Below are 26,454 nucleotides of genomic sequence, written 5' to 3' on the forward strand. Positions count from 1 at the left end.
TATATATATTTTTATTTATTTTTGCAATTTACAATTTATAATTTTACAACTTCATTTAACTCAATCCACATAATTACTAGTACGGTAGTGTACTAATATGACAAACTTTAGACACATATTTATTAAACCCTAGTGCTAAAAGTGTTTGGAAAATTTGGTTCGAATTTTCTCATAATAAAATTTAATATATTAAGGATAAATATAAAAATAATTTTTTGAAAAATTCAGCATACATCACTATTATCAAAATATTCTTAGTGGCTAATTTAATATTTTAAAAACTTAAAATGATATAACTTTTGATTTAAATATCAATTTTTAATAAAATTAATATTTTTAGAATCCACTCATCAAGATCTATAAAATAAATATTTATCTTCATTAAAGGATGGTTTGGGATGATCTAAATAAGTGCACTTTTTAACTTTTTATGAAATATGGGTTGGGTATGGATTGAGTTTGAAGTGATGTATTAGAGAGATGATGTGACTTAAATAGGATAGTAACTTTTTGGCTCATCTTCCAAAACGCTTTTTTGCCTTATTTCCAAGCTCAAGTTGATATTTACATTATCACCTTGAGTTTGAGAGGGGTGTTAGCTATATATAGTTGTGTTGCCATATATTGTGCATTACCATAGTTAACTTTCTTATAAGTTACTCATTCTCAGCCTATAAATCAGTCTCTTCTATTGTATTGTTAATTGTCTCATTCAATATAATGTATACAAATTTCTCTTTCTCTTTATTAGATATTGAAAAATGCTATTATATACACCTATAAAATGTGAAGATGGTTGAAAACTTTAACTAAAATCAAACTAGTTCATAACAAAATATCATACAAGCCTCCTAACGAAATTATCAAAGTCTAATGTATAACTTTGATTCTTAACAAAACGACAAAAGCCTACTTTACTTACAAAAACATCACATTTACTTTGTTTAATTTAGGCTTAAGCCAGCCCTAGTCATTGACAGTTAAAACCAACTCAAATGAATACTCAACATTTTTGTTTTGGAGGGATTGTAACGTTGCTGAAAACAAAAAAAGTCACAAAACAAAAACAGTCTCAACTACTACATCCCTGAAAAAACACATATGGTTTGTATCTAATAACAAAACCAAATTATTTCATAACAAAAACATCAAAAAAGTCTCATAAACAAACACTACAAAGTGGTATAACTAAAACAAAATTGGGTGATAACAAAAGAAGACCACAAAAGTGTCATAGCCAACTACTGCAAAAGTGTCATAACGAGTTACACTACAGATTTAACATCAAATAACGAAAGACTAACATGAGTCATTATTAAGACCATAAATCTTCATATGGCATATGATACATACCCTGTGCACAATAAGGTTTGCCAAACAAAAAAATTACTCGAACTTCAAGTGGAGATTGCAATGTTTTCCCCCAGTACATGGGAAACAAAACCAAGCAAACAAATAAGACAGAAGAGCAATATCTGACTAGGACAAATGTTTATAGTATAAATTTCCAAATCTAGACTGGGGTAGGCTTCCAAGGTTAGCCAATATATCATCAGCTGCATTTCTTTCTCTCAAAACACGAACATTATCATTTGCTATCTTCTTCATTATGTAAGCACAATAAGACCCATGTGAAAACAATGTGATACCTTTAGTCAATTAGGATACCTCTACAATGGGGACTCTAGTGTTAGCATGTACATTTTTTCTATACTTTTTGTAGTGGGGACTCCAGTGTTAGTCCAGTTGGATCTAAACCGAACCAAACTTCACTCCAAAAGGAGAAAAGCCAGTTCCAATTCTTATTGACGATATGAAGAAACAATTTGACCAGAGGCCTTTGATATTATAGCATATGTTGCAACTTCCTAGAAGACCAAAGAACAGCCAAACAACCACACCACCAAGAAATCTGGAATGTTGCCTAAGGTGAAATTTGGCAACTTCTCGTTCAATATAACACAAAAAAATGACATAGAATCCAGTCGCAGTAACAAGCATAAGAGCTCAGAAATAAAATGATCATTCCATAACCATTTTCCATAGTGGAATCACTGCCGCAAGAAAACCTGATGAAAACCCAAATATGAACAACATGAACGAAAAGAAATGAGATGGCCACATGTTACAGTGCAATGTATCTCCAACTTTGAGTATGAGCTTTTCATACCCAACATGCTGATTAGGCAAAGCGTAAAGAGCTGCAAATATAGCAGTTGCCACTATACCCTCGAATCCCACCAACCCAACTTGTTTTGTGACGAGGATCGTTATGTTTGCATCTGCATTGTTCTCTTGATTGTCGCCTACTATGGTATTCTGATGATCCATGGGTTATGTCCCATTATTTTTTGGTTGAATCTGAATCACGTTTAACTATATTAGACGAGCTTAAAAGATTTAACTCCAATTTGGCAATAGAATCAAGGTGTACTGCATTATTGTTAAGATTTTCTTTTGTTAATTAGGCTTTTTACACTTTTATCAAAATTTCGCTTGTAGCAAACTCAAAGTAAATTCTGCCAATTTCTTTTCTCAATCCAAATAATAAAACCATGTGTTTTGGGGGGACAAATTTAAGAGACTAATTACAAAAAAATTTAAAAGAAAGAAAAAAAATTTGTGCAATTTGTGCTTGTGTATGAAAGTCAGAGAGAGACCTCATATACACCTTCTGTTGGGATGCAAAGTATATTTGATAAGAGTTTGGGCAAACTAGGAAGGGAATTTAGAAAGAAAAGTAGGATAATAGTGCCAATATGATAAAACTGGTTTAATGCAAATGATTGCAAGTCTAGATTTCTTACATACAAAATGTGAGCACATCAAGCTCTATTTATAGGGCTTCTCCACCAACCTATCCTCTTCTAGAGAGGTCTGATTTTTCTATATATCACCCTACACCATCATTATACATCTATAAAAATCTAGATACATGTATATATATTTTATTATTGTTATTATTATTTTATTTTTAATTTACTAGATATTTCTAGATAAATATCTTCATAAATTATTTATTTATTGTTCTAGATTTCTCTAGATTACAACTTATATTTTAACACCCCCACTTAATTTGTAATCTTCATGCATTCTTGAAGTTATAAGAATTTGTCTATTGGTACTCCTTTTGTCATGATGCTTGCTAATTGCTCCTTTATGTTGACAAACTCCAACTGGATTTCACATTTTTATACACTGTCTCGAATAATTTGATGTCGTAGTTCAATGTGCTTTGTCCTGCCATGGAATATTGGATTTTTGTTCATTGCAAGGGCTGACATGCTATAACAATAAATTATAGTAGAACCTTCATCTTTGTGCTCCATATTTAAGAGAATTCTTCAAAACTAGATTGCTTCACAAGTTGCATCTATAGTTGCAATATATTCTACCTCTGCTGATGATAGAGCTACAATCTTCTGCTTCTTGGAACTCCAAGAGATAATTTTAGAGCCAATACAAAATACACAACCTAATGTACTCTTTCGATCATCCAATGATCCTGCCCAATCATTATTAGTGTAGCGATGAGTTTATTGTCATTTTCTTTCACATAACTGATGCCGAGTTTCTTGGTCCCCTAAAGATATTGAAGAATCCGCTTTGCTGCTACATAGTGTAGCTTGCTCAGCTCATGCATGAATCTGGAAATAAGATTTATAGAGCAAACAATGTCTGGCCTTGTATTAGTGAGATAATTGAGTGAATCAACCAATTTTCGATAGGCCGTAGCATTGACTTTCTCTACTCCATCATTCATTTGCAACTTCTCATTTAAAGAGATTAGAGTAGAAACTAGCTCGTAGATTGATTATGAAATTCTTAAAAAAAAACGTCAAAATTGATATAGATAGTAAAATTTTACTCTGTTTTATAATAACATTTTACTCTAATTCACAGTAGAGTTTTGCTGTCAATACATTAGGAAACATATCTTCTCTATGAGTTTAGAAAACAAATCACACAAAAATACACTACCAAAGTAATATGTTACTGCCATAAAAATATGGCATAAAATAAATAAATAAATTACAGTGTATATGATCGAACAAACAATCAAACAAACAATTAATCAAAAATTCAAACAAATTAGATGAACGAATTATAGTCGAATTTTACTTTTAGATCTATTAACAAACAAACAAACAAAAAAACTATTGATTTTTCATTTCAATCTCTCGATTTCTCAATTTTGTACAAATCTCTCGAACTCTCAATTGTGGATAAACTTATTGGATTGAGGATGAAGGCTACATGTGGATATACATATAGACGCTAATGACGATGAAGAAGTTACATATCAAATCGAAGACGCTGCTATGAACATACATATTAATGCAACAAATTTTGTTTGCTCAACCCCTCTTCTAGCGGAGGAATCAAAATCATCAATTCATAAAATAGAAAAACAGTGATTAAGATTAAAAAGAGTTAGAATTTTAATCGAAGTTTTAGAAATTTGTAGTGTAGATATCATTCTCGAAGGTGATGGTGCCTTTGTCTTTGAGAAATTTGGATTTAGGATGAAGATATTCGTCTTCAGCATCCTTAGAATCATCGTCAATCTCTGAGCTCTACAATCATAATAATCATCAACAATTTAGGCTCAATGATAGTCGACAGCTTGCGGCGAAGGAGGAAGAGTATGTGAAGTCGCAGTTGGTGCCACCGCTGGAAGAGAGGTTGAACGGAGTAATATTTGCATTTGAAGAGAGAGAGAGTGTCACGACCCAAACCCACCCCTTTAGGTTTAGCGTCGTAACCTGCTAGTAATCCTAAGATTACCTCTGGCCTCTGGAATAGAATCACAAAATAAGGGGCTAGCGAAAACTAATACATAAATATAATCATCAAATGAGTTGTGCAGACTTATATGAAACAGAATATTTAAAACTTTATATATGTATCCAAAAGTCATTCTCACGTTATACCCACACACTTAACAATAGTATTTTAAGTACAACCAACAAACACAAACAAAGTCTTATATACAGAAATGACCGAAGTTTCTAACACGTGGCATTCAGGAACCTCCACGTGAGGCACAATGGTTGGCTAACAACAGAACACAGATCCAGACAAAAGTCTTCAGGCTTGATCTCTAGAACTCTCACTTATACATATATATACACACAGTGAGCTAAAGTCTAGTGAATAACATTAATGTAAAGAGGTTAGTGAACGAATTCCAAACATATCATATCCATAAAACATATCATAACATAATCATCCTCATATCCGAACATAATAATGGTACATTCAATAGAACATATCACATCATCTTCCGACTAAAATAATCGGTTCTGGATACTGATTAAACACATATCACCACAATGAAGTGGCTAACAAGATCTCGTAATCACATATATGTCATGGACCCCGCATTAACATGTCGTTTCCCATGACTTGGGACTATCTATGGATGCCATAATAGATTTCAAACATAGGACATTCGTTCACGTAAATAAATTGCAATTCAGAAATCATAACTTATCATATCACATTGGAACATAATTCGTAATTTTTACAATAACGTTACTCACAGTGGGCTTCTAGAAACAGTCAATCAATCTTCGAACATTGACCTACAAACACAAAGTTGCATAACACAAACATATCTTATCATTACACATGTACTTGGCAATTACGACTTAGCTTTCTTTACATTGATTTCTTATTCAGTCAATTCTCATAACTTATACACGTGAATCACATTCTCGGATCTCGGGTTTGTCTTATATTTTCTAATTCAATTACTCATGTCATTTCTTAGCTTATTACTCTTTAATGACTCAGAATTCATGCCTAAATATGCTCAGAAAATGATGGGAACAAAAATATGAACATTGAATGTCTTCCAAAAATATGTTGAAATTGGCCTGGTCACTCAAGCGGACCTTTGGTTGCTCGAGTGGACTGCTCTGCTTGCAAAAGTACTGGACGGGTGAAAAATACGCTTGAGCCATAACTCCTTCACTCGAGCGGTCAGACAAAATACAAAGGGTTTACTCGAGCCACCAAGTGGTCGCTCTAGTGGTCTGTAATAAACTGTAAAACTACTGGATACTTGAAATGTTCGCTCGAGCGACCTGCAAAAATTTTGGGTTTTCAAAACAAGGTTTTAAGCTTCCAAAATGCAATTTCAAAGGCAAACTCATGCATGGTTTGTCTTTAAAGCTCGAAAACTTTTCCAAAACATAAACATATGAATTTCACTAACTCTTTTTGCTCAAAACTCATGAATTCACCAAAATTGAGTTCAAACTTTCATGTATATAAGTTTTATAAACCCTTTTTTTTCTAACACCATGGTTTTAAACAAATTTGAGCTAAAAAGCTCCATACATGAGGGAAATCCCTTTCAAAACATGAATTTAAACTTAAAACATGATGAATTACACATGCATGTACCAAATAACTTATGATAAAAACTTAGATGCTCAAAATTAACTCAACATGGCAAAACTCTTCATGTTTATGCATGCATGTAAAATCCTTCTCCCAATTTTCTTCTAAGATTATATGAACATGGAATTCACTCTCAAAACTTGGTAAAATATACATGCATGTACATCTCATGCTCCAAATTCAACACGAATGATAAAGCTCATGATCAAAATGATGACTTAACATTTATGCATACGTGCATGTATGAATTACAACCCAATTCTTCATTCTAAGCTCAATTTACACATCTAAATACATAATATTTATGTTGATAACTTAGATTTATAAATTGGGGGGTTGAATTCTTACCTAGAGTCTTCAAACACACTTGTTCTTACACAATCTTAATGAACTCAACACAAAACCTTCAATTTCTCTTCAATCTTTTCCTTTCTCTCTCTAAAATGCAAATCTCAGATTTTTACACTCAAATGAAGTAAATTGAGCTCAAGAATGAGCTTAAGGCTCATATATATAGTCATGATGCTATTGTATAATAATTAGAACATTTGGCCCACCAAACACAACCTAATTAATTAAACTGAATTAGTTTTTAATAAAATTTGTCATATGATTCTAAAATTTTTGAATAACATATTAATGTAACCAATTTCAGTTTTGGAGGCCAATAAGGCTTTCAATTTTTAGATCAAAGCAGAATTCCAAATAGATATTTCTACGAGTAACAGATAGAAAGCCAAATAGCATACAAAATACACAATAAACACATGATTTATTTTAATGCCTTAATTAACACCCTCAATTACAGATTAGTAATTAATTACGGGTTGGGATTGTTAGAGAGAGAGAGAGAGAGAGAGAGAGAGAGAGAGAGTGCTGTAAAAGAAAGAGAGACAAATAGGGGATATAATGGTTAGATAAAATATTTAAATAACAAATTTTGTCCTTCACACATAATTTTATATTATAGAGGAGTTCTGAAAGAACTAAATTTTGTTTTGTCTTTTTAACAAGAAAACGAAAAAATTTCCCAAAGTGTTATTATATGACAAAAATAAACATATTATCTTTCAAAGCCTTCAAGCACCATTTTTTCATATAACATGTTACATTTAAAAAAAAAAAAAATTTTTGGTAGTTGTTATGAGATATTTTACTAATTTCATTATTTTAGCTTGTATATTGAAAATTTGCAAGGTTAACTCACCGATTTGAAATCACCATAAAGTTCATTCAATTTATCGACTTTGATGATAGATGGATTGGTTGTGGGTGAAAAAAAATCTACTCACCAAAAACAATTTGATTTGAAAAATATCTCAATCCAACTCAACCCATCCATCCACAACCCCTGGTTTCAATAAGGAGTTGATCCAAGCCAGTTGGATAAGCATTAGTAGTATATTTGAAGTCAAACAAAGAAGCTGCAAACAAAAATAAGAGAGTTGGGCTTTGGTTGACCATATATTGGGTGTTGACTTTATGCAACTTGAATGGAAGAATTGCACCTCCATTGTGATTATGAATGTACCTAGACCAAGACCAATCATGATATGATGATAAATTTATTCATTTTCAATGGTGTCCTTCGATTTGGGTCCAATTAATATATGTATACACACTTGTGTATAGATAATAAAGTAGACCAGCTTTCAGTAATCATTCTCATTCATTTCCATTGCACATGCTCTGCCAGATGAGCGTTGAATTGGTATTAGTGTTGGTCTTCTATGCCATCCATACTTCAGCAAGTTGCCGTAAATTTTGCAGTGTCTATCAAAGGTTATGCCCACTTATATTATTATTAAGGCCAAGAAGACTAATACATCAAGTCAACTCTCCATTATCACAATTGAACCTCTAACCCAACAGAAAAAAAATAAAATAAAAATGTAATACAAAATTTTTAGTGACATTTTTATTTATTTCTTTCGTTTATTGGGATATTGTTAACATCACCAACAAAAAAAATCCTCATAAGGTTTCCTCCATCCTTTTATATCATAATAGGTATCATCATCATGTTTTAATTCAAGTTGTGCATATACACACAGTGAGCAGTCATGGTGGCCGGACCGATATCTGGAGCTGTCAATGGTATATATGAATCTTTATTAACATGGTCCTTTCAGGCCACATTCATCAATTCATCACTTAATTTAACCATTCACTCTTCCCTTTTTTTGTCTCATAGTTTTATTTATTTGTCACAATTATGTAATCTTTTCCATTAATGGGTTTCTGAAGATCACTACTTTTTATTGCAGCTGTGAAGGACAAAATACAAGAAAAGCTGGGCTCATCTAGTACAACAACAAAATATGCACCACCAGGAACACCATATGCAACACCAAATTCAACCATCTCCACTGTTGCTCCTCCTCCCTATAATGCCTCACAACCACCACCGTTTCCGGCAGCTCCTTACCAAGCAGTCCCACCCTACTCTGCTTCCTCTCCACCCAACATGACAACAACCACCTCCCCATATTCAGCCCCCTATCCAGCCTCCGCACCCTACGACTCTGCTGCATCTACAACCATGATAACCCCTCCTCCATATTCAGCTGCCACTCCAACACCACCATACTCTGCATCTACAACCACCCCACCACCATATTCAGCTCCTTTCCCTGCTGTCATGACATATGCTGGTTCGTCTCCGTGCGTGACACCCCCTCCATATTCAGCCACCATGTCTCCTTCTGCAACATACCCTCCTAATTCTGCAACAGTATCTCCAAACGCAACTTATCCTCCTGATTCGGCAATGTATCCGCCATCGTCTTATCCTCCCACTCAATCATCTGAAAATTTTAATCCCCCTGCAGGCTATCCTGGACAGCCATACCCACCTCCTCCTCAATCTCAAGCCGCCCCTTCACAGTCGTACGCCTCATATCCGCCTCCCCCACAAGCCGCAGCTTCTCAACCATACCCACCTCCTTCTCAAGCCACCCCTTCACAGTCATACTCATACCCAGCGCCTTCTCAAGATGCCTATTCACAGCCATATCCGCCTCCTCCTCAAGCCACCATTTCACAGCCATACCCACCTCATTCACAGCCGTATCCTCCTCCTCAGGCCTCCATTTGCTATCCACCAGGTATGTTTAATTTTCCATAGTAACTCTATGAATACAGAAACCAAACACTGAATCGGACACACACAAAAAAAAATGGATAGATAATTTCCTATCTTTGTCTTTACCATTATGACAATGTTTTTTTAAATGTTAAAATTCCCATATGTTGTGCCCTCGTACATAGCTCTATTATTCCATTTTTTTTATCAGTGTTAATATATATAATATATCTACATAGATAATATATATAATCTATATACATAGATTAGATTAATGTATAATTAGTGGCAGTAGTGGCATTGTGCTTTCGGCTGCTTTTCCTTTCTGTCCCTTTCCTATGATGGTGTCTGTATAGCTTTAGCATCTTCCCATCTCCTATATATGAAGGAGTGTGTGTATCTATTGTAAATCAACAAATCAATACATAATTCATTTTCTCTATTTCTCTATACATAAACTCTAACGTGGTATCAGAGCTAGGTTAACAACCTAGTCATTCTGCTTCACCGGCGGGCAGCAGTCTCGCCTTGGCCGCCCGCCGGACCTCTACACATACCTTCACTCCGCTGCCACACTTCTTGCTGCCGTGAACCATCACTATTTCTTGCTGCAGCTTTGTTACAACATAGATCTTACCCACGTCGTCGAGCACTCCGTCGGCCCACACGACAGCCACCAACGCTGTGATCTGGCCAACGTCGACCCACGCCACCTTGCACACCGTCGGCGGCCACAGCCGATGTTGGCGTGATACCAACTGCGACGCCACACAGTGGGTTCTCTCTGTATACTCCACACAGTGACTTCACCTGAACTGATGTTCCCATCTCTCTCCCTACTAACTTGTTTGGTCACCTTTTCTCTCTCTAGACATGCTCTCTGCCGAGAGCTCTACATCAATTGAGGCACACACACACACAGCAGCAGCTCCTATCACACACTCAACACACACACACAGTCGAGACACACTCAACACACACACACGCATGAGGCAACACACGCCACCATTGCCATCACACACCACACCACCGTTGCTGTCACACACCACACCACCGATGCCGTCACACCCCGCACCACTGCTGCCATCACACACCACACCACCGCTGCCATTACCATTCACATACTGATACACAGACCGATCATCAACCTCTCTCTCTCTTTCGGTGTAGGCATCTTTTTGAAGCTGAAAAACCGACACACACAGAAGACCAAACGCAGCTCTCTCTCTCTCTCTAACAGAGCTCTCTCACTCTCTCGGCACCTCTCTCTCTCGGCAGCTTTGACAAAAAAAAAAAAAAAAAAAATACACACACTGATATGTACACTGCTACACCATGCACACAGCACATGCATACACAAGCACACACACGGCACACACCAAACCCATCTCTCTCTTCTCTCTCTGCAACATACACAAACAGCTCACTCTCTCTGCAACTCTCTAGCTGGGTCTCTCTCTCTGCCACGCACATGGGGGGCACCCACTCAATCTCTTTCTCTCTCTCTCTCACTTTACACCCACTCTCTCAATCCGGCAAACAGATTTCACAAATAGACTTTCTCACTCTCACTTCCCGTGGTCTCCCACATGCACTTTATGATGAAAACATTTTTTTTAATCAACCCACTCCCTCTCTCTCTCTGGTCCCTTTTTCTCTCCACCAGACCCACTTTAATCATATCCATCATTTCCCTTAATTTATTCCACCCACTCTCTCTATGGTCCATTCCTCCCCACCTTCATATCTTTTATATGCAGCCGCTCCCACCAGCGCACATGCTTTCCCCATTAATACATTCTTATTATTATTATTATTATTATTAACAAAAAAAAAATACAAAACAAAACAAAACAAAACAAATATTCCAAACACCATTCCTGGCTTTCACAAAACCGTGGGCCCCGAAACCACGTGAACCACTTTCCTTATTTCCCCGCTCTTTCGTTTTGATTTCAAATATTTTCTTATTATTTCTTTCTTTATTTTTCTTTCACATTATTTTTAATCCTTTTCCATTTCCATTCATACCATATAGATTTGCACTCCAAACCTTGTTTTATTCATCTCAGGAATCTACTTCCGTCGCGTTCTCACCAGAGAGTTATAATAAAAAATAAAAAAAAAAAAAGCTGTCATTTCTTCTTGCCGGGATCAAACCCGATCACAATTTTCCACACGACAAAAAAAAAAAAAAAAAAAAATACAATTGAGCTCTTTTGCTCCACTTTATCAATCCCTTTGTTTCAACCTCAAATAGGTTTCTATCTTCACACCTATTTGAGTTTGAGGGGGGGTTATACATATATCATGGTGAGCATGGTTACACACCATGCGAATCACCCAAGCTAATAAGCATGGTTATATACCATGGGAACCAACCAAGCCACCCCATGGCGCACTCCCTAAGTCGCCTCCTCGGTGCACCACCACAGCTTTTACAACGGTCCGGCATGACCCCGTAAACTGTCCCGACATTGATTCCGGTCAGCTTTTACAACGGTCCGGCATGACCCCATAAACTGTCCCGACATTGATTCCGGTCAGCTTCTACAACAGTCCAGCATGACCCCATAAACTGTCCCGACATTGATTCCGGACAGCTTCTACATCGGTCCGGCATGACCACGTAAACTGTCCCGACATAGATTCCGGTTAGCTTCTACATCGGTCCGGCATGACCCCATAAACTGTCCCGACATTGATTCCGGTTAGCATCTACATCGGTCCGGCGTGACCCTGTAAATTGTCCCGACATTGATTCCGGTCAGCATCTACATCGGTCCGGCGTGACCCCGTAAACTGTCCCGACATTGATTCCGGTCAGCATCTACATCGGTCCGGCATGACCCCGTAAACTGTCCCGACATTGATTCCGGTCAACTTCTACATCGGTCCGGCATGACCTCGTAAACTGTCCAGACATTATCTGCTACAACGGTCCGACACGACCATACAGTGTCTTCTCCAACGATGTGACACTGCTACAACGGTCCGACACGACCATACAGTGTCTTCTCCAACGGTGTGACACGACCATACCGTGTCTTCAACAACGATTTGACACAACCATACAGTGTCTCCTATCCTATTTTATTTTATTTATCAGTTTACTTTCCTGTTTTGTTATTCTCTCCAAACTCAAGTTGGTTAGTACCTATCCTCCTTGAGTTTGAGGGGGGCTGTTAATACATATAATATATCTACATAGATAATATATATAATCTATATACATAGATTAGATTAATGTATAATTAGTGGCAGTAGTGGCATTGTGCTTTCGGCTGCTTTTCCTTTCTGTCCCTTTCCTATGATGGTGTCTGTATAGCTTTAGCATCTTCCCATCTCCTATATATGAAGGAGTGTATGTATCTATTGTAAATAAACAAATCAATACATAATTCATTTTCTCTATTTCTCTATACATAAACTCTAACGATCAGTATGAATAAATTGATAATTTTCTTCGACTACTAATTATATATTAATATGCATATATTAGTTTCAGGCCCATCAAATGCACTCTACCAACCACCACCTCCATATGCAGAAGTCTACCCGCCACCACCGCCAGCAGGAGTCTTCCCGCCACCTCCCTCTGCAGGATTCTGCCTCCCAAATCCATTTCCTGGAATTTACCCTCCACCCCAATGCTAAGATGATCATTGACACCAGTTCTATTTGGGAGAAAATGCAACAACTATGTTGGAGTTGCATAGACAGCTCATGTGTACGCTTTTGAGTGTTTATTTACTTCTGATTTGTACCAAAACTAAATAATTGCTTTGAATAACATTTTTCATCTCTCTGCGGCCACAGTGAAACTATTGCTAGATTAAGCATGGGTACTATTAAAGCTTTGGAATGCATTCATCATTGAATACCATTACTTTCATTTGGTTTAATGACAATGGGTTTGATTATTTGAATCTATTATTTTTTTTGTGGGATTCTGATCTGGCTATGGCTGAAATCCATTTTGAGGAAGGGCCTACAAATCCTTCATGTGAGGTACTCTGCCTTGTTGGGCTCGTTTAGGCCTTTCCTGTCCAGCTCCCCAGTTGGCAGAAGCTCTATGATCCCAAATAAGGTTGCTATGATACAGAGGAGAGATTGAAAGGAGATGATCAGGTGAATATGTAAGGAATAAAAGGGCAATTTGATTGAATTAGATCGAGAATGAAAGGCATTTGAAGTAGAATGTGATAGTACTTGTATCATTTAACAATAATGTACAAATTTCTTAAGAATAAAATGTAATTTCACCATTTTCATTCACTCTAATTAGCTAACTATTAGAGTAAAGGATTGTATTGGTGAATGAAGTATTCGCGTGATACTTAGGCCTCGTTTGGCAATCGAACTTTTTAGTTAAAAAGTCAAAAAATTACTAAATTAGCCAAAAAACTAACAATTCATACCAAAAAGTCAAAGATTCTCATTTCTCTCTACTTTTTGCACATCTTTTCGTAAAAAGCCAAAAAGTCATCCCAAACATACTAGTTTTTTTTAGTTCATATTTTAGCCAAATAGCCAAAAAGTTATTAAATTAACCTGTTCCCAAACGAGACCTTAAATTCGAGTTTTATTGATGCAAGTATAATATATTTTTTGGCTATTTCCCACTCATCAATTGTAATGGAAAAGAAAAAAAAATAAGGGTAAATTACATTTACCTCCCCTGAGGTTTCTAACAAATATAGGGACCTCCCTGTGGTTTGAATAATTACAGTAACCTCCCCTGCTTTACCTGACAATATCAATATTCCCCCCTGCTGTCAAAAATCACTAAACGGTGTTACTTTTTCCTTAGAAAATTACCTTATTGCCCATCCCTTGAAAATATTAAAAAATATTTTTGGATTGGAGGATAGGTTTGGAGTGTTTGGAACAGTATTTTTTGATTTATTTTTTTAAAATATTAAAAAATGTTTTAAAAAAAATTATTTTTTATTTTAAATATATAATTTTTATTTAAATATTTTATTTATTTTGTAAATATTTTTATATTTTAATTTTAATATTTTAAACTCAAAACACAATTTCACACTCAAATCGTAACCAAACACATAACTCAAAACTCAATTCAAAAATTATTTTCAAACCTCATAACCAAACACATAACTCGACACTCCACACTATTTTTAAAACTCTACATTCAAATCATAATCAAATGCATAACAAAAAAATAAAATATTTAAAAATATATTTATAAAATAAAATAAAATCTTTAAAATAAAACTATATATTTAAAATAAAAATAAAAATTTTAAAAATTTTTAATATTTAAAAAATATATTTAAAATATCAAAAAAAATGCAACACATAGATGTATGAAATATAATGCACATTAAAATAAATAAATATTTAAAATATAAAATATTTACCCTAAAAAAGTAAATTCAAGAAATTATTTCTATTTGAATTGTGATTCTATGAGTTTTGAAAAGATTTTTGAAAATTTCTAATTAAAATTGTGTATTTGGTTAACACTATGGTTTTGAAATTTTTTTTGAAAATTTGTAATTGGAATTATGATTCTAAAAGAGAACCAAACATGTTTCTAAAAAAAAAAAAAATCGGAACATGTTTTTATTACTCAAAACTCAATTCAAAAATTATTTTCAAAACTCATAATCAAACACAAACTTAAAACTCAATTCAAAACTTTTTTCAAAACTCAAAACTCTTTCCAAAACTCAAAACCAAACTTTTTCAAAAACTCTATTTTAAAAGAAAAAAAATTTCAAAAAAATTTTATTTTATTTTTTAAAATTATTTTTAGAATCATGATTTGAGTGTAGAGTCGTTTTTTGAGTTATGAGTTTTGAAAAAAAAAAATTTGTTTGGTTATAAATTTTGAAATTTTTTGAATTTATTTTTTTAGGATACATATTTATATTTTAAATATTTATTTATTTATTTTAATGTGCATTATATTTCATACATCTATGTGTTGTATTTTTTTTTAATATTTTAAATATATTTTTTAAATATTAAAAAATTCTAAAATTTTTATTTTTATTTTAAATATATAGTTTTTATTTTAAATATTTTATTTTATTTTATAAATATATTTTTAAGTATTTTATTTTTTTGTTATGCGTTTGGTTACGATTTGAATGTAGAGTTTTAAAAGTAGTGTGGAGTGTTGAGTTATGTGTTTGGTTATGAGGTTTGAAAATAATTTTTGAATTGAGTTTTGAGGTATTTGGTTACGATTTGAGTGTGAAATTGTGTTTTGAGTTTAAAATATTAAAATTAAAATATTAAAATATTTACAAAATAAAATAAAATATTTAAATAAAAATTTTATATTTAAAATAAAAAATAATTTTTTTTAAAACATTTTTTAATATTTTTAAAAAATAAATCTAAAAATACTGTTCCAAACACTCTAAACTTATCCTCCAATCCAAAAACATTTTTTAATATTTTTAAAGGGAAGGGCAATAAAGTAATTTTTGAAGAAAAAAGTAACACCGTTTAGTGATTTTTGACAGCAGGGGGGAATCTTGATATTGTCAGGTAAAGTAGGGGAGGTTACTGTAATTATTCAAACTACAGGGGAGGTCCCTGTATTTGTCAGAAATCTCAGGGGAGGTAAATGTAATTTACCCAAAAAATAATAATAATCTCATTAAACTGATATTTGTTTCTTAAACCTATGTCAATGTAATTTCTTAAAGATTAAAACAATTAAATTAATGTCTATAAATTTAGTATAATTATATAAATTTTCTTTTTATAAGACTAAAATAATTAAATTAATGTAAATAGTAAGCAGATTTAAGAATAATTAAAGATAAAATATATATTTCAATATAAAAAAAATTGACAACACCAATTTTATATCTATGTGGCTAAAGAAATAATAACACTTTATCAAAATAGCATTGTTATTCAAGCCCAAAAGTTATATCTAATTTTTAAATTCAATGATTGGCAATTAATTAAAAAATAGAGGGCAAATTACATATACCCCCTCGAGATTTGGCTAAATTACAAATACCTCCCTGAGGTTTGAGAAATTACAAATTCTCCCCTGAATGCTATATTTGCATAAGAAATTAGGGGGTAATTTGTTATGAAATATAAACCTCAGGGGACAACTTGTTATGAAAATACAAACCTCAGGGGGTGGGATGTAATTTCCGAAACCTCAGGAGAATATCTGTAATTTAGCTAAACCTCGAGAGAGGTATATGTAATTTGCCCAAAAATATAAGTTAACTTTCTCTCTCATATTTTCTCTAGTTATTAGATAATCATCTTTCTTAGAGCGTCTCCGACGTTGCACCTTTTCTTTCATCAAATTTAAATTTGATGAAAATAGTAAACATTTGTTGCTCTAATCTTTTCATCAAACTAATATCAAATCCAGGATATCTTAAAGTTTTCATCAAAGTGAGGATGGTTTGCTTTTCATCAATTTACTATTCATAGCCGCTGGAGATGCTAGGCATATACTGTCACGACCCAAACCCGGCCCTATGGGTTTAGCACCGTAACCGGCCAGTAATCCGAGATTACCGAAGGCCTGCTTAACAGTAAATACAGTAAAACAGAGTACAGGGCCTGGCGGAAGCCAATACAGTAATTAAACAATGTCCAATGAGCTGTGACAGTCTGTATGCCAAAAAGATTTTTCATGCATTCATACATATACAAACAGTACAGTCTGTACAAAATTTACAGTTACACAGTACAGGGACCTAATCCCTTGATAACAGTACAGTTAGCAACTGTCAGTCTATACAGTAATCCAAACAGTATGGAGACAGACGGGGGAAACAAACAAAACACCCCCAAAGCCATAGCATGGCAACTCGGAACCTCGCGGTGAGGCACAAAGGCTGGCTTGACAAAACTGGAGTAACCCTGACGCCTCTAGCTGCGGTCTGGTGCCTGAACACCTACATATATATATGAGCAGTGAGCTAAAGCCCAGTGAATAACATAAAGCGTAAAGGGGTTTAGAATGAATGTCCTTATAGTAATGAAAAACAGTTCAATTCAATCAGTATTTCAGTTGTTCAGTACAGTAAACAGTCATATGTGGTACATCCATTAGCATAACAGTGACAGTAGGTCTTAAAAGACCGAACAGTAATGATGGCCATCAGTCAGTAAACAGTAGTGGTTCCACGAGGGAACCGACAGAGAATTCTGTCGCAGTAACAGTAACAGTAAACAGTAGGTACTAAGGATGCCACAGTATAGTTCAGAAATAAAGGACATACATTCATTCAGTAAATAATACCAGTTCAGTAAACAGTTCAGTTCAGTATTCAAAAGATAATCAGTTGAACATATCTTTACACAATTGTTACTCACAGAGTTCGGGCTACAGTATGCTAGAGCGTGTCTCTTCAGTCGCCAACCCTACACAGTTAACAGATTGAACACACTAAGCTACACGGTTGGGAAATAACATAACTTAATCCCTCATTTGCCTTGGTGTGTTCTACATCTATATCCTCAACAAGATGCCTTAAACTAGGCCTAAGAATGCCTAGGATAGGATGAGGATGAAAAGATGTACATTCAAAAGCATGTTCAGAATTTTCAGAAAAACAGAGTCACGCTCGAGCGTATGCTTCCCCGCTCGAGCGGACATGCAACAAAGGTACACGCTCGAGCGTAAACTTTTCCCGCTCGAGCGTACTGTAAAAGTACTGGATGGGTGAAATCTCCGCTCGACGCCCGCTCGAGCTTGAGACACATGATTCCGCTCGAGCGCCCAATCCTCCGCTCGAGCGTACTGTAAAACAGTGCAGAGATACAGGATGCTCGGATTCTCCGCTCGAGCGCCAATTTACCCGCTCGAGCGGGAGTGCGAAATCTGGAAAACCCAGATTGCACCTCCAAGCTAAAACTCAAGTCAAAAAGCATCAAAATCGATTCTCTTGGGCTCATTTTCTGGAAAACATTTATAAACACATAGAATAACATGTTTTAAAGCTCAATTTGAGAAATCAAAGTCCAAGGGTGTTTAATTCAAACTCAATTTCAAACCATTATTCAAGAATAGGAAGAACATGCAAACATGCATGAATTCAAATCAGTTCAAAGCTCCAATTTGATGCTCTAAGGAGCCAATTCTTTTCAAAACATGGTGAAATCATAGATTTAACATAAACATGAACATGCATGCACCAATTACCATGAATTCAACTCCAAACTCATTAATTCCAACATGCATGCATGAAATGAGCTTCAATTCACCATTAATGACCCAAATCATGACTTAGTTCTACAATGAAGCATGAACCATGCAAGAACTAGTTCAATAGCATCAATAAGAAGATAGGATCCTTACCTAGAGCTTGAATTAGAAGACTAGGAGCTCAAATATGCAATCTATACTTCAATTCCTTCAATTCTCCAAACAATTTCAAGATGAAAACCAACTCCTCTAGTCTCTCTCTCTCTAAGGTCGGTTGAGGCTCAAAATGTGAGAAGAAATGATGGTTTAATCAAATACGTGGAGTGTATACAAGGTTCATGAGGTGTGAGGCGGTGGCCACTAAGTGGCGAGATGGTAATTAAGCCGAACTATGCGATTAATTAATATTTAATCTAATTTAATCATACCTAATCAATTTTCAGGTAACTATACCATAAAATCACATTAATTACGAGGGTCATTAAACATCAATCAGTTTCTAATTCGGCCGTCGATAAGGCCTTCAATTAGCAGTTTAAACATATAAGCATGAACAGATAATCATACAATCAAACAGATAGAATGCAATTTAACTAACATATACTCAATCAATTCGGTTTCCAATTTTCAGTCAGTCAGTTCAGTACTTTTGATCAGTTCAATTATCAGTCAGTTATCAGTCATTATCAGTTCCGTTTAACAGTAATCGGTGATTATCGGTAATCAATCCGTCATTAATCAGTAAACAGTATGGGGGTTGTTACAGTCTCCCCTCCTTATAAAGAGTTTAGTCCTCTAAACTCGAGTTACCTTCATTCTGGAAGAAAACAGGATTCAGTGGAAACAGTTCAGGATATCGTTTGGCCATGTCATCTTCCCTTTCCCAAGTGGCATACACGCCACCGTGGTTTTGCCAGTCAACTTTCACTAACGGGATCTCTTTGTTCCTCAGTTTCTTGATCCGTCGGTTTACAATCTGTATAGGCCGTTCCTCGTAAGTGTAGTCATCACTCAACACTATCCGAGTAGGCTCAATCACATGGAACGGATCCCGGAGATAATCTCTTAACATCGAAATGTGGAAGACGTTATGCATATGTTCCATTTCAGGAGGAAGCGCAACTTGATACGCCACCGGATTGATTTTCTCAATGATCTCGTATGGTCCGACGTATCTTGGCGCTAACTTGCCTTTGACTCCAAAACGAGTCTGGCCTTTCATTGGTGTCACTTTCACAAAAACGTGATCACCCACTTCATACTCTCTGTCCCGTCTTCTGACGTCTGCATAACTTTTCTGTCTACTCTGTGCAGTTTTCAGTCTTTGCTGTATCAGTTTCACTTTCTCAGTTGTTTCATAAATAATCTCGGGCCCAAGCAAAGGCCCATCTCCAACTTCTGCCCAGCAAATTGGAGATCTACATTTTCTGCCATACAATGCCTCGAAAGGCGCCATACCAATACTCGAATGGTAACTGTTGTTGTAGGCGAATTCAACTAATGGCAAATGGCTTTCCCAGTTTCCCTGAAAGTCAAGGACACACATTCTCAGTAAATCCTCCAGAGTTTGGATGGTCCTTTCTGATTGGCCATCTGTCTGAGGATGATAGGCACTACTCAGTCTTAATTCAGTACCCAATGCAGTCTGTAGGCTTTGCCAAAACCTCGATGTAAACTTCGAATCCCTGTCAGAAACAATAGATACAGGCACTCCATGCAGTCTTACAATTTCATCAATATAGATAACAGCCAATTTGTCCGCATTATAGATTGTCTTGACAGGTAAGAAGTGAGCAGATTTGGTTAGTCTATCAACAATAACCCAAATGGAATCCATACCTTTTCTGGAGCGAGGCAATCCGACGATAAAATCCATCGTGATATGCTCCCATTTCCACTCTGGTATGGGTAGGGGTTGCAATAGTCCGGCAGGTCGTTGATGTTCAGCTTTGACCTGTTGGCAATGAAGACATTTGGATACAAAATCAGCAATTTCTTTCTTCATTCCCGGCCACCAGAAATTCTGTTTCAGATCTTGGTACATTTTCGTATTCCCGGGATGGATAGACAATTTCGAATTGTGGCCTTCTTGCAGAACTCTTCTTTTCAGTTCAGTATCATTTGGTACACACAGTCTTTCTTGAAATTTCAGTACATTATTCTCAAATTTGAATCCCGGTCTCGGTTTAGATTCTCTTTCTTCGATGATCTTCTTCAAGAAGTCATCCAGTTGTTGTTTCTCTTTAATTTCTTCAATCAGTGCCGGTCGGGCAGAAATAGCAGCTAAGGTTCCACCTTGGTCTCTCAAAACAATTTCAATTTCAGATTTTTCAAGGTCACATAGCAACTCTTTCTGTCCTGTAAGCAAACAGGCTAAGTTTCCAATCGATTTCCGGCTCAATGCATCGGCAACGGTATTGGCTTTTCCCGGATGGTACAGTATCTGTAGGTCATAGTCTTTAATCAGTTCCAGCCATCTCCGCTGTCTCATGTTTAGTTCTTTCTGTGTGAAGAAATACTTTAAACTCTTGTGGTCGGTGTACACTTCACATGTCACCCCGTACAGATAGTGACGCCAGATTTTCAGTGCAAATACTACTGCAGCAAGTTCCAGATCATGGGTCGGGTAGTTCTTTTCATGTGGTTTCAGTTGTCGGGAAGCATAAGCAATAACCTTCTCATTCTGCATTAAAACACATCCCAAACCCTTATGAGAAGCATCACTAAATACAGTATAACCATCCGTACCTGAAGGTAGGGTAAGAACTGGTGCAGTCACTAATCGAGTTTTCAACTCCTGGAAGGCAGATTCCCTTTGGTCAGTCCAGTCAAATGATGTCCCCTTCTGAGTTAACTGAGCCAATGGTAGAGCAATTTTGGAGAAATCTTTGACAAATCTTCTGTAATATCCAGCCAATCCCAAAAAGCTTCGGACTTCAGTCACATTTGTTGGTCTAGGCCAGTTCACTACAGCTTCAATTTTCTGCGGATCAACAGAAATCCCATCTTTGCTAACAACATGCCCCAAAAACATAACATGGTCAAGCCAAAATTCACATTTAGACAGTTTAGCATACAGTTTCTGTTCCCTTAAGGTTTGTAGGGCAAGTCTCAGATGATGTTCATGTTCTTCTATACTCTTAGAGTAAATCAATATGTCATCAATAAATACAACAATAAAATTGTCAAGGTATGGTTTAAAGATTCTGTTCATGAGGTCCATAAATGCAGCTGGTGCATTCGTGACTCCAAAAGGCATAACTAAAAATTCGTAATGTCCATACCTCGTTCTAAAAGCAGTTTTATCAATGTCATCAGATTTAACTTTCAACTGATGGTATCCGGATCTGAGATCAATTTTGGAAAATACTTGTGCACCCTGTAACTGATCAAATAAATCATCAATGCGCGGTAATGGGTATTTATTCTTTACAGTTACCTTGTTCAATTCACGGTAGTCAATGCACAGTCTCAGTGAGCCGTCTTTCTTCTTTACAAATAAAACCGGTGCACCCCATGGTGAGGTACTAGGTCTAATAAACTTCTTGTCTAACAGTTCTTGCAATTGCGCCTTCAATTCTTTCAGTTCAGTTGGAGCCATTCGGTAGGGAGCTTTAGAAACTGGCTGTGTTCCGGGAATCACGTCCACGGTGAATTCAATCTCCCTGTCAATCAAATCCCCTGGCAAATTGTCTGGAAAAACATCTGGGAATTCTCTGACTATAGGAATACAGTTCACATTAGCATTATCATCAGTAGATACAGTCAGTACAGAACACAAATATCCCTTACAGCCCTTTCTAATCAATTTTAGAGCTTTCACAGATGAAATCAGATACGGGGGAGGTACTACTCCAACCCCATTAAACACGAATTCAGGCAGACCAGGTGGACGGAAAACAACTTGCTTGGTCGCACAGTCAATAGTGGCATGATATTTTTGTAACCAATCCATTCCCAATATTATATCAAAATGATCAATGTTCAATGGCAGTAAATCAATAAACAGATGCATATCCCCAACAATAATTTCACATGCGGGGTACATATAAGCACATGTCATGGATCCCCCTACGGGTGATGATACGGCTAGCAGATAGTTCATAGGTTCTAAGGGTCTATTCAATTTCCGCGAGAAAGCATGCGATACATATGAATGCGTAGACCCCGAATCAATCAATACATATGCATTTTGAGTACAGATAGAGAGAATACCTGACACAACGGTCTCGGTATTCTGCACATCTCCCGGTACTAGTGCGAACACTCGGCCTTGCCTCACAGGCTCTTTCCCGGTAGCTTTAGGATTCGGTTTTGGTGGAGCATTTGATGCTGCTGCGCTTGGTGCAGCTTTGCTATTGCCCTGAGGAGCGGAAGGACAATCTTTAACCATGTGGCCCACCTTGCCACACCTGTAACAGGCTCCAGATAGTTTGTAACAAACTCCTTTATGATTTTTTCCACATTCAGAACAGGGCGGTATTGTACGGTTTCCTTGACTAGAAGTAGTCATTGACCCTGTGTTTTGCTTTTTGTTCAACGGGTTGTGCTTGCCTTTCTTAAATTTGAAACCCTGCCTTTTACCATGCCATTCCGTTGTTGGTGTTTCGGATTGTTTCACTGCTGCGATGTTTGACTCGGCCATCAATGCCCGGTCGAGAACACCCACAAAAGTTGGTAGTTTCAAAACGTTTATTCGATCAAGAATTGCAACATTAAGGCCGCCCTCAAATTTCCTGGCCTTCTTATACTCAGTATCTACCATGTGCGGTGCATAACGGGCAAGTTCAGTAAATTTTGTTTCATATTCGGCAACCGACGTGGTGCCCTGTTTCAGTTGTTCAAACTCAGTTACTTTCCTATCCCTGACACACTGCGGAAAGTACTTTTCAAAGAATGACTCCTTGAACTGAGCCCAAGTCATAACAGCATTTGTATCGCGGATCAACATCCACCACCTTCTAGCTTCTTCTTGTAAGGTGAAGGTAGCTAACAGTACTTTATTCGCTTCTGAGCACGGAAATACTTCAAATAGTTTCTCTGTTTCCAGAACCCAAGCTTCAGCTTTTAACGGTTCAAGGCCTCCCTGAAAGGATGGCGGTTTCATTTTGCTGAACTTCTGGGTCAGAGCAATTATATCCCCATCATTCACATTAACGTTAGGTTCCGGCTGTACCGGAGGAGGAGGAGGCTGTTGGTTCTGTTGTTCAAGTCTAGCAGTTATCAGTTCTATCATTCTTTCCATTCTTTCCATTCTTGCCTCAGTAGATGAGGACTCAGGTTCATTTGCATTGTCCATTTCACTATAAGCAGTTATAACAGTTTTAAACATAAGCAGTCATTGGTTTACCAGTTTAACACATTAGCAGATATTCAGTCATAACATAACCACACACTTATCATGCTCATGAGATGCCCTAATTACTTTTCTAGGACACCCTATAGCTCATTTGGACACGTGTGTGCGGTATAACTCGTGGTTAAGTATCGCTCTGATACCACTCTGTCACGACCCAAACCCGGCCCTATGGGTTTAGCACCGTAACCGGCCAGTAATCCGAGATTACCGAAGGCCTGCTTAACAGTAAATACAGTAAAACAGAGTACAGGGCCTGGCGGAAGCCAATACAGTAATTAAACAATGTCCAATGAGCTGTGACAGTCTGTATGCCAAAAAGATTTTTCATGCATTCATACATATACAAACAGTACAGTCTGTACAAAATTTACAGTTACACAGTACAGGGACCTAATCCCTTGATAACAGTACAGTTAGCAACTGTCAGTCTATACAGTAATCCAAACAGTATGGAGACAGACGGGGGAAACAAACAAAACACCCCCAAAGCCATAGCATGGCAACTCGGAACCTCGCGGTGAGGCACAAAGGCTGGCTTGACAAAACTGGAGTAACCCTGACGCCTCTAGCTGCGGTCTGGTGCCTGAACACCTACATATATATATGAGCAGTGAGCTAAAGCCCAGTGAATAACATAAAGCGTAAAGGGGTTTAGAATGAATGTCCTTATAGTAATGAAAAACAGTTCAATTCAATCAGTATTTCAGTTGTTCAGTACAGTAAACAGTCATATGTGGTACATCCATTAGCATAACAGTGACAGTAGGTCTTAAAAGACCGAACAGTAATGATGGCCATCAGTCAGTAAACAGTAGTGGTTCCACGAGGGAACCGACAGAGAATTCTGTCGCAGTAACAGTAACAGTAAACAGTAGGTACTAAGGATGCCACAGTATAGTTCAGAAATAAAGGACATACATTCATTCAGTAAATAATACCAGTTCAGTAAACAGTTCAGTTCAGTATTCAAAAGATAATCAGTTGAACATATCTTTACACAATTGTTACTCACAGAGTTCGGGCTACAGTATGCTAGAGCGTGTCTCTTCAGTCGCCAACCCTACACAGTTAACAGATTGAACACACTAAGCTACACGGTTGGGAAATAACATAACTTAATCCCTCATTTGCCTTGGTGTGTTCTACATCTATATCCTCAACAAGATGCCTTAAACTAGGCCTAAGAATGCCTAGGATAGGATGAGGATGAAAAGATGTACATTCAAAAGCATGTTCAGAATTTTCAGAAAAACAGAGTCACGCTCGAGCGTATGCTTCCCCGCTCGAGCGGACATGCAACAAAGGTACACGCTCGAGCGTAAACTTTTCCCGCTCGAGCGTACTGTAAAAGTACTGGATGGGTGAAATCTCCGCTCGACGCCCGCTCGAGCTTGAGACACATGATTCCGCTCGAGCGCCCAATCCTCCGCTCGAGCGTACTGTAAAACAGTGCAGAGATACAGGATGCTCGGATTCTCCGCTCGAGCGCCAATTTACCCGCTCGAGCGGGAGTGCGAAATCTGGAAAACCCAGATTGCACCTCCAAGCTAAAACTCAAGTCAAAAAGCATCAAAATCGATTCTCTTGGGCTCATTTTCTGGAAAACATTTATAAACACATAGAATAACATGTTTTAAAGCTCAATTTGAGAAATCAAAGTCCAAGGGTGTTTAATTCAAACTCAATTTCAAACCATTATTCAAGAATAGGAAGAACATGCAAACATGCATGAATTCAAATCAGTTCAAAGCTCCAATTTGATGCTCTAAGGAGCCAATTCTTTTCAAAACATGGTGAAATCATAGATTTAACATAAACATGAACATGCATGCACCAATTACCATGAATTCAACTCCAAACTCATTAATTCCAACATGCATGCATGAAATGAGCTTCAATTCACCATTAATGACCCAAATCATGACTTAGTTCTACAATGAAGCATGAACCATGCAAGAACTAGTTCAATAGCATCAATAAGAAGATAGGATCCTTACCTAGAGCTTGAATTAGAAGACTAGGAGCTCAAATATGCAATCTATACTTCAATTCCTTCAATTCTCCAAACAATTTCAAGATGAAAACCAACTCCTCTAGTCTCTCTCTCTCTAAGGTCGGTTGAGGCTCAAAATGTGAGAAGAAATGATGGTTTAATCAAATACGTGGAGTGTATACAAGGTTCATGAGGTGTGAGGCGGTGGCCACTAAGTGGCGAGATGGTAATTAAGCCGAACTATGCGATTAATTAATATTTAATCTAATTTAATCATACCTAATCAATTTTCAGGTAAATATACCATAAAATCACATTAATTACGAGGGTCATTAAACATCAATCAGTTTCTAATTCGGCCGTCGATAAGGCCTTCAATTAGCAGTTTAAACATATAAGCATGAACAGATAATCATACAATCAAACAGATAGAATGC

General features: G+C 36.5%; 1 protein-coding gene across 4 annotated transcripts; it reads left to right on the forward strand.

Moving 5' to 3' along the window:
- The first annotated feature begins 8,050 nt into the window (after window positions 1-8,050).
- LOC114294390 (uncharacterized) lies at window positions 8,051-13,391 on the forward strand. 4 transcript variants are annotated; one of them, XM_082871468.1, is made up of 3 exons: window positions 8,051-8,193; window positions 8,679-9,518; window positions 13,005-13,391. In XM_082871468.1, the coding sequence occupies exons 1-3, from the start codon at window positions 8,142-8,144 to the stop codon at window positions 13,151-13,153; spliced, it is 1,041 nt and encodes a 346-aa protein (XP_082727594.1). In that variant the 5' UTR covers window positions 8,051-8,141; the 3' UTR covers window positions 13,154-13,391. The 4 variants fall into 4 exon arrangements, with proteins under 4 accessions (XP_082727594.1, XP_082727589.1, XP_082727597.1 ...); XM_082871463.1 differs by having other exon boundaries at window positions 12,999-13,312; XM_082871471.1 differs by having other exon boundaries at window positions 8,073-8,508; window positions 13,005-13,312.
- Window positions 13,392-26,454: the final 13,063 nt, after the last annotated feature.

The sequence above is a fragment of the Camellia sinensis genome, chromosome 1, assembly GCF_055761805.1.
Source record: "Camellia sinensis isolate YWXY chromosome 1, ASM5576180v1, whole genome shotgun sequence".
NCBI lineage: Eukaryota > Viridiplantae > Streptophyta > Magnoliopsida > Ericales > Theaceae > Camellia > Camellia sinensis.

Coding starts and splice junctions, on each gene's coding strand:
- LOC114294390 (XM_082871463.1), top strand. CDS start 8,142: ATGCCATCCATACTTCAGCAAGTTGCCGTAAATTTTGCAGTGTCTATC. Junction 8,194..8,678: donor TTTTGCAGTGTCTATCAAAG/GTTATGCCCACT, acceptor TTTTTATTGCAG/CTGTGAAGGACAAAATACAA. Junction 9,519..12,998: donor CTCCATTTGCTATCCACCAG/GTATGTTTAATT, acceptor TGCATATATTAG/TTTCAGGCCCATCAAATGCA.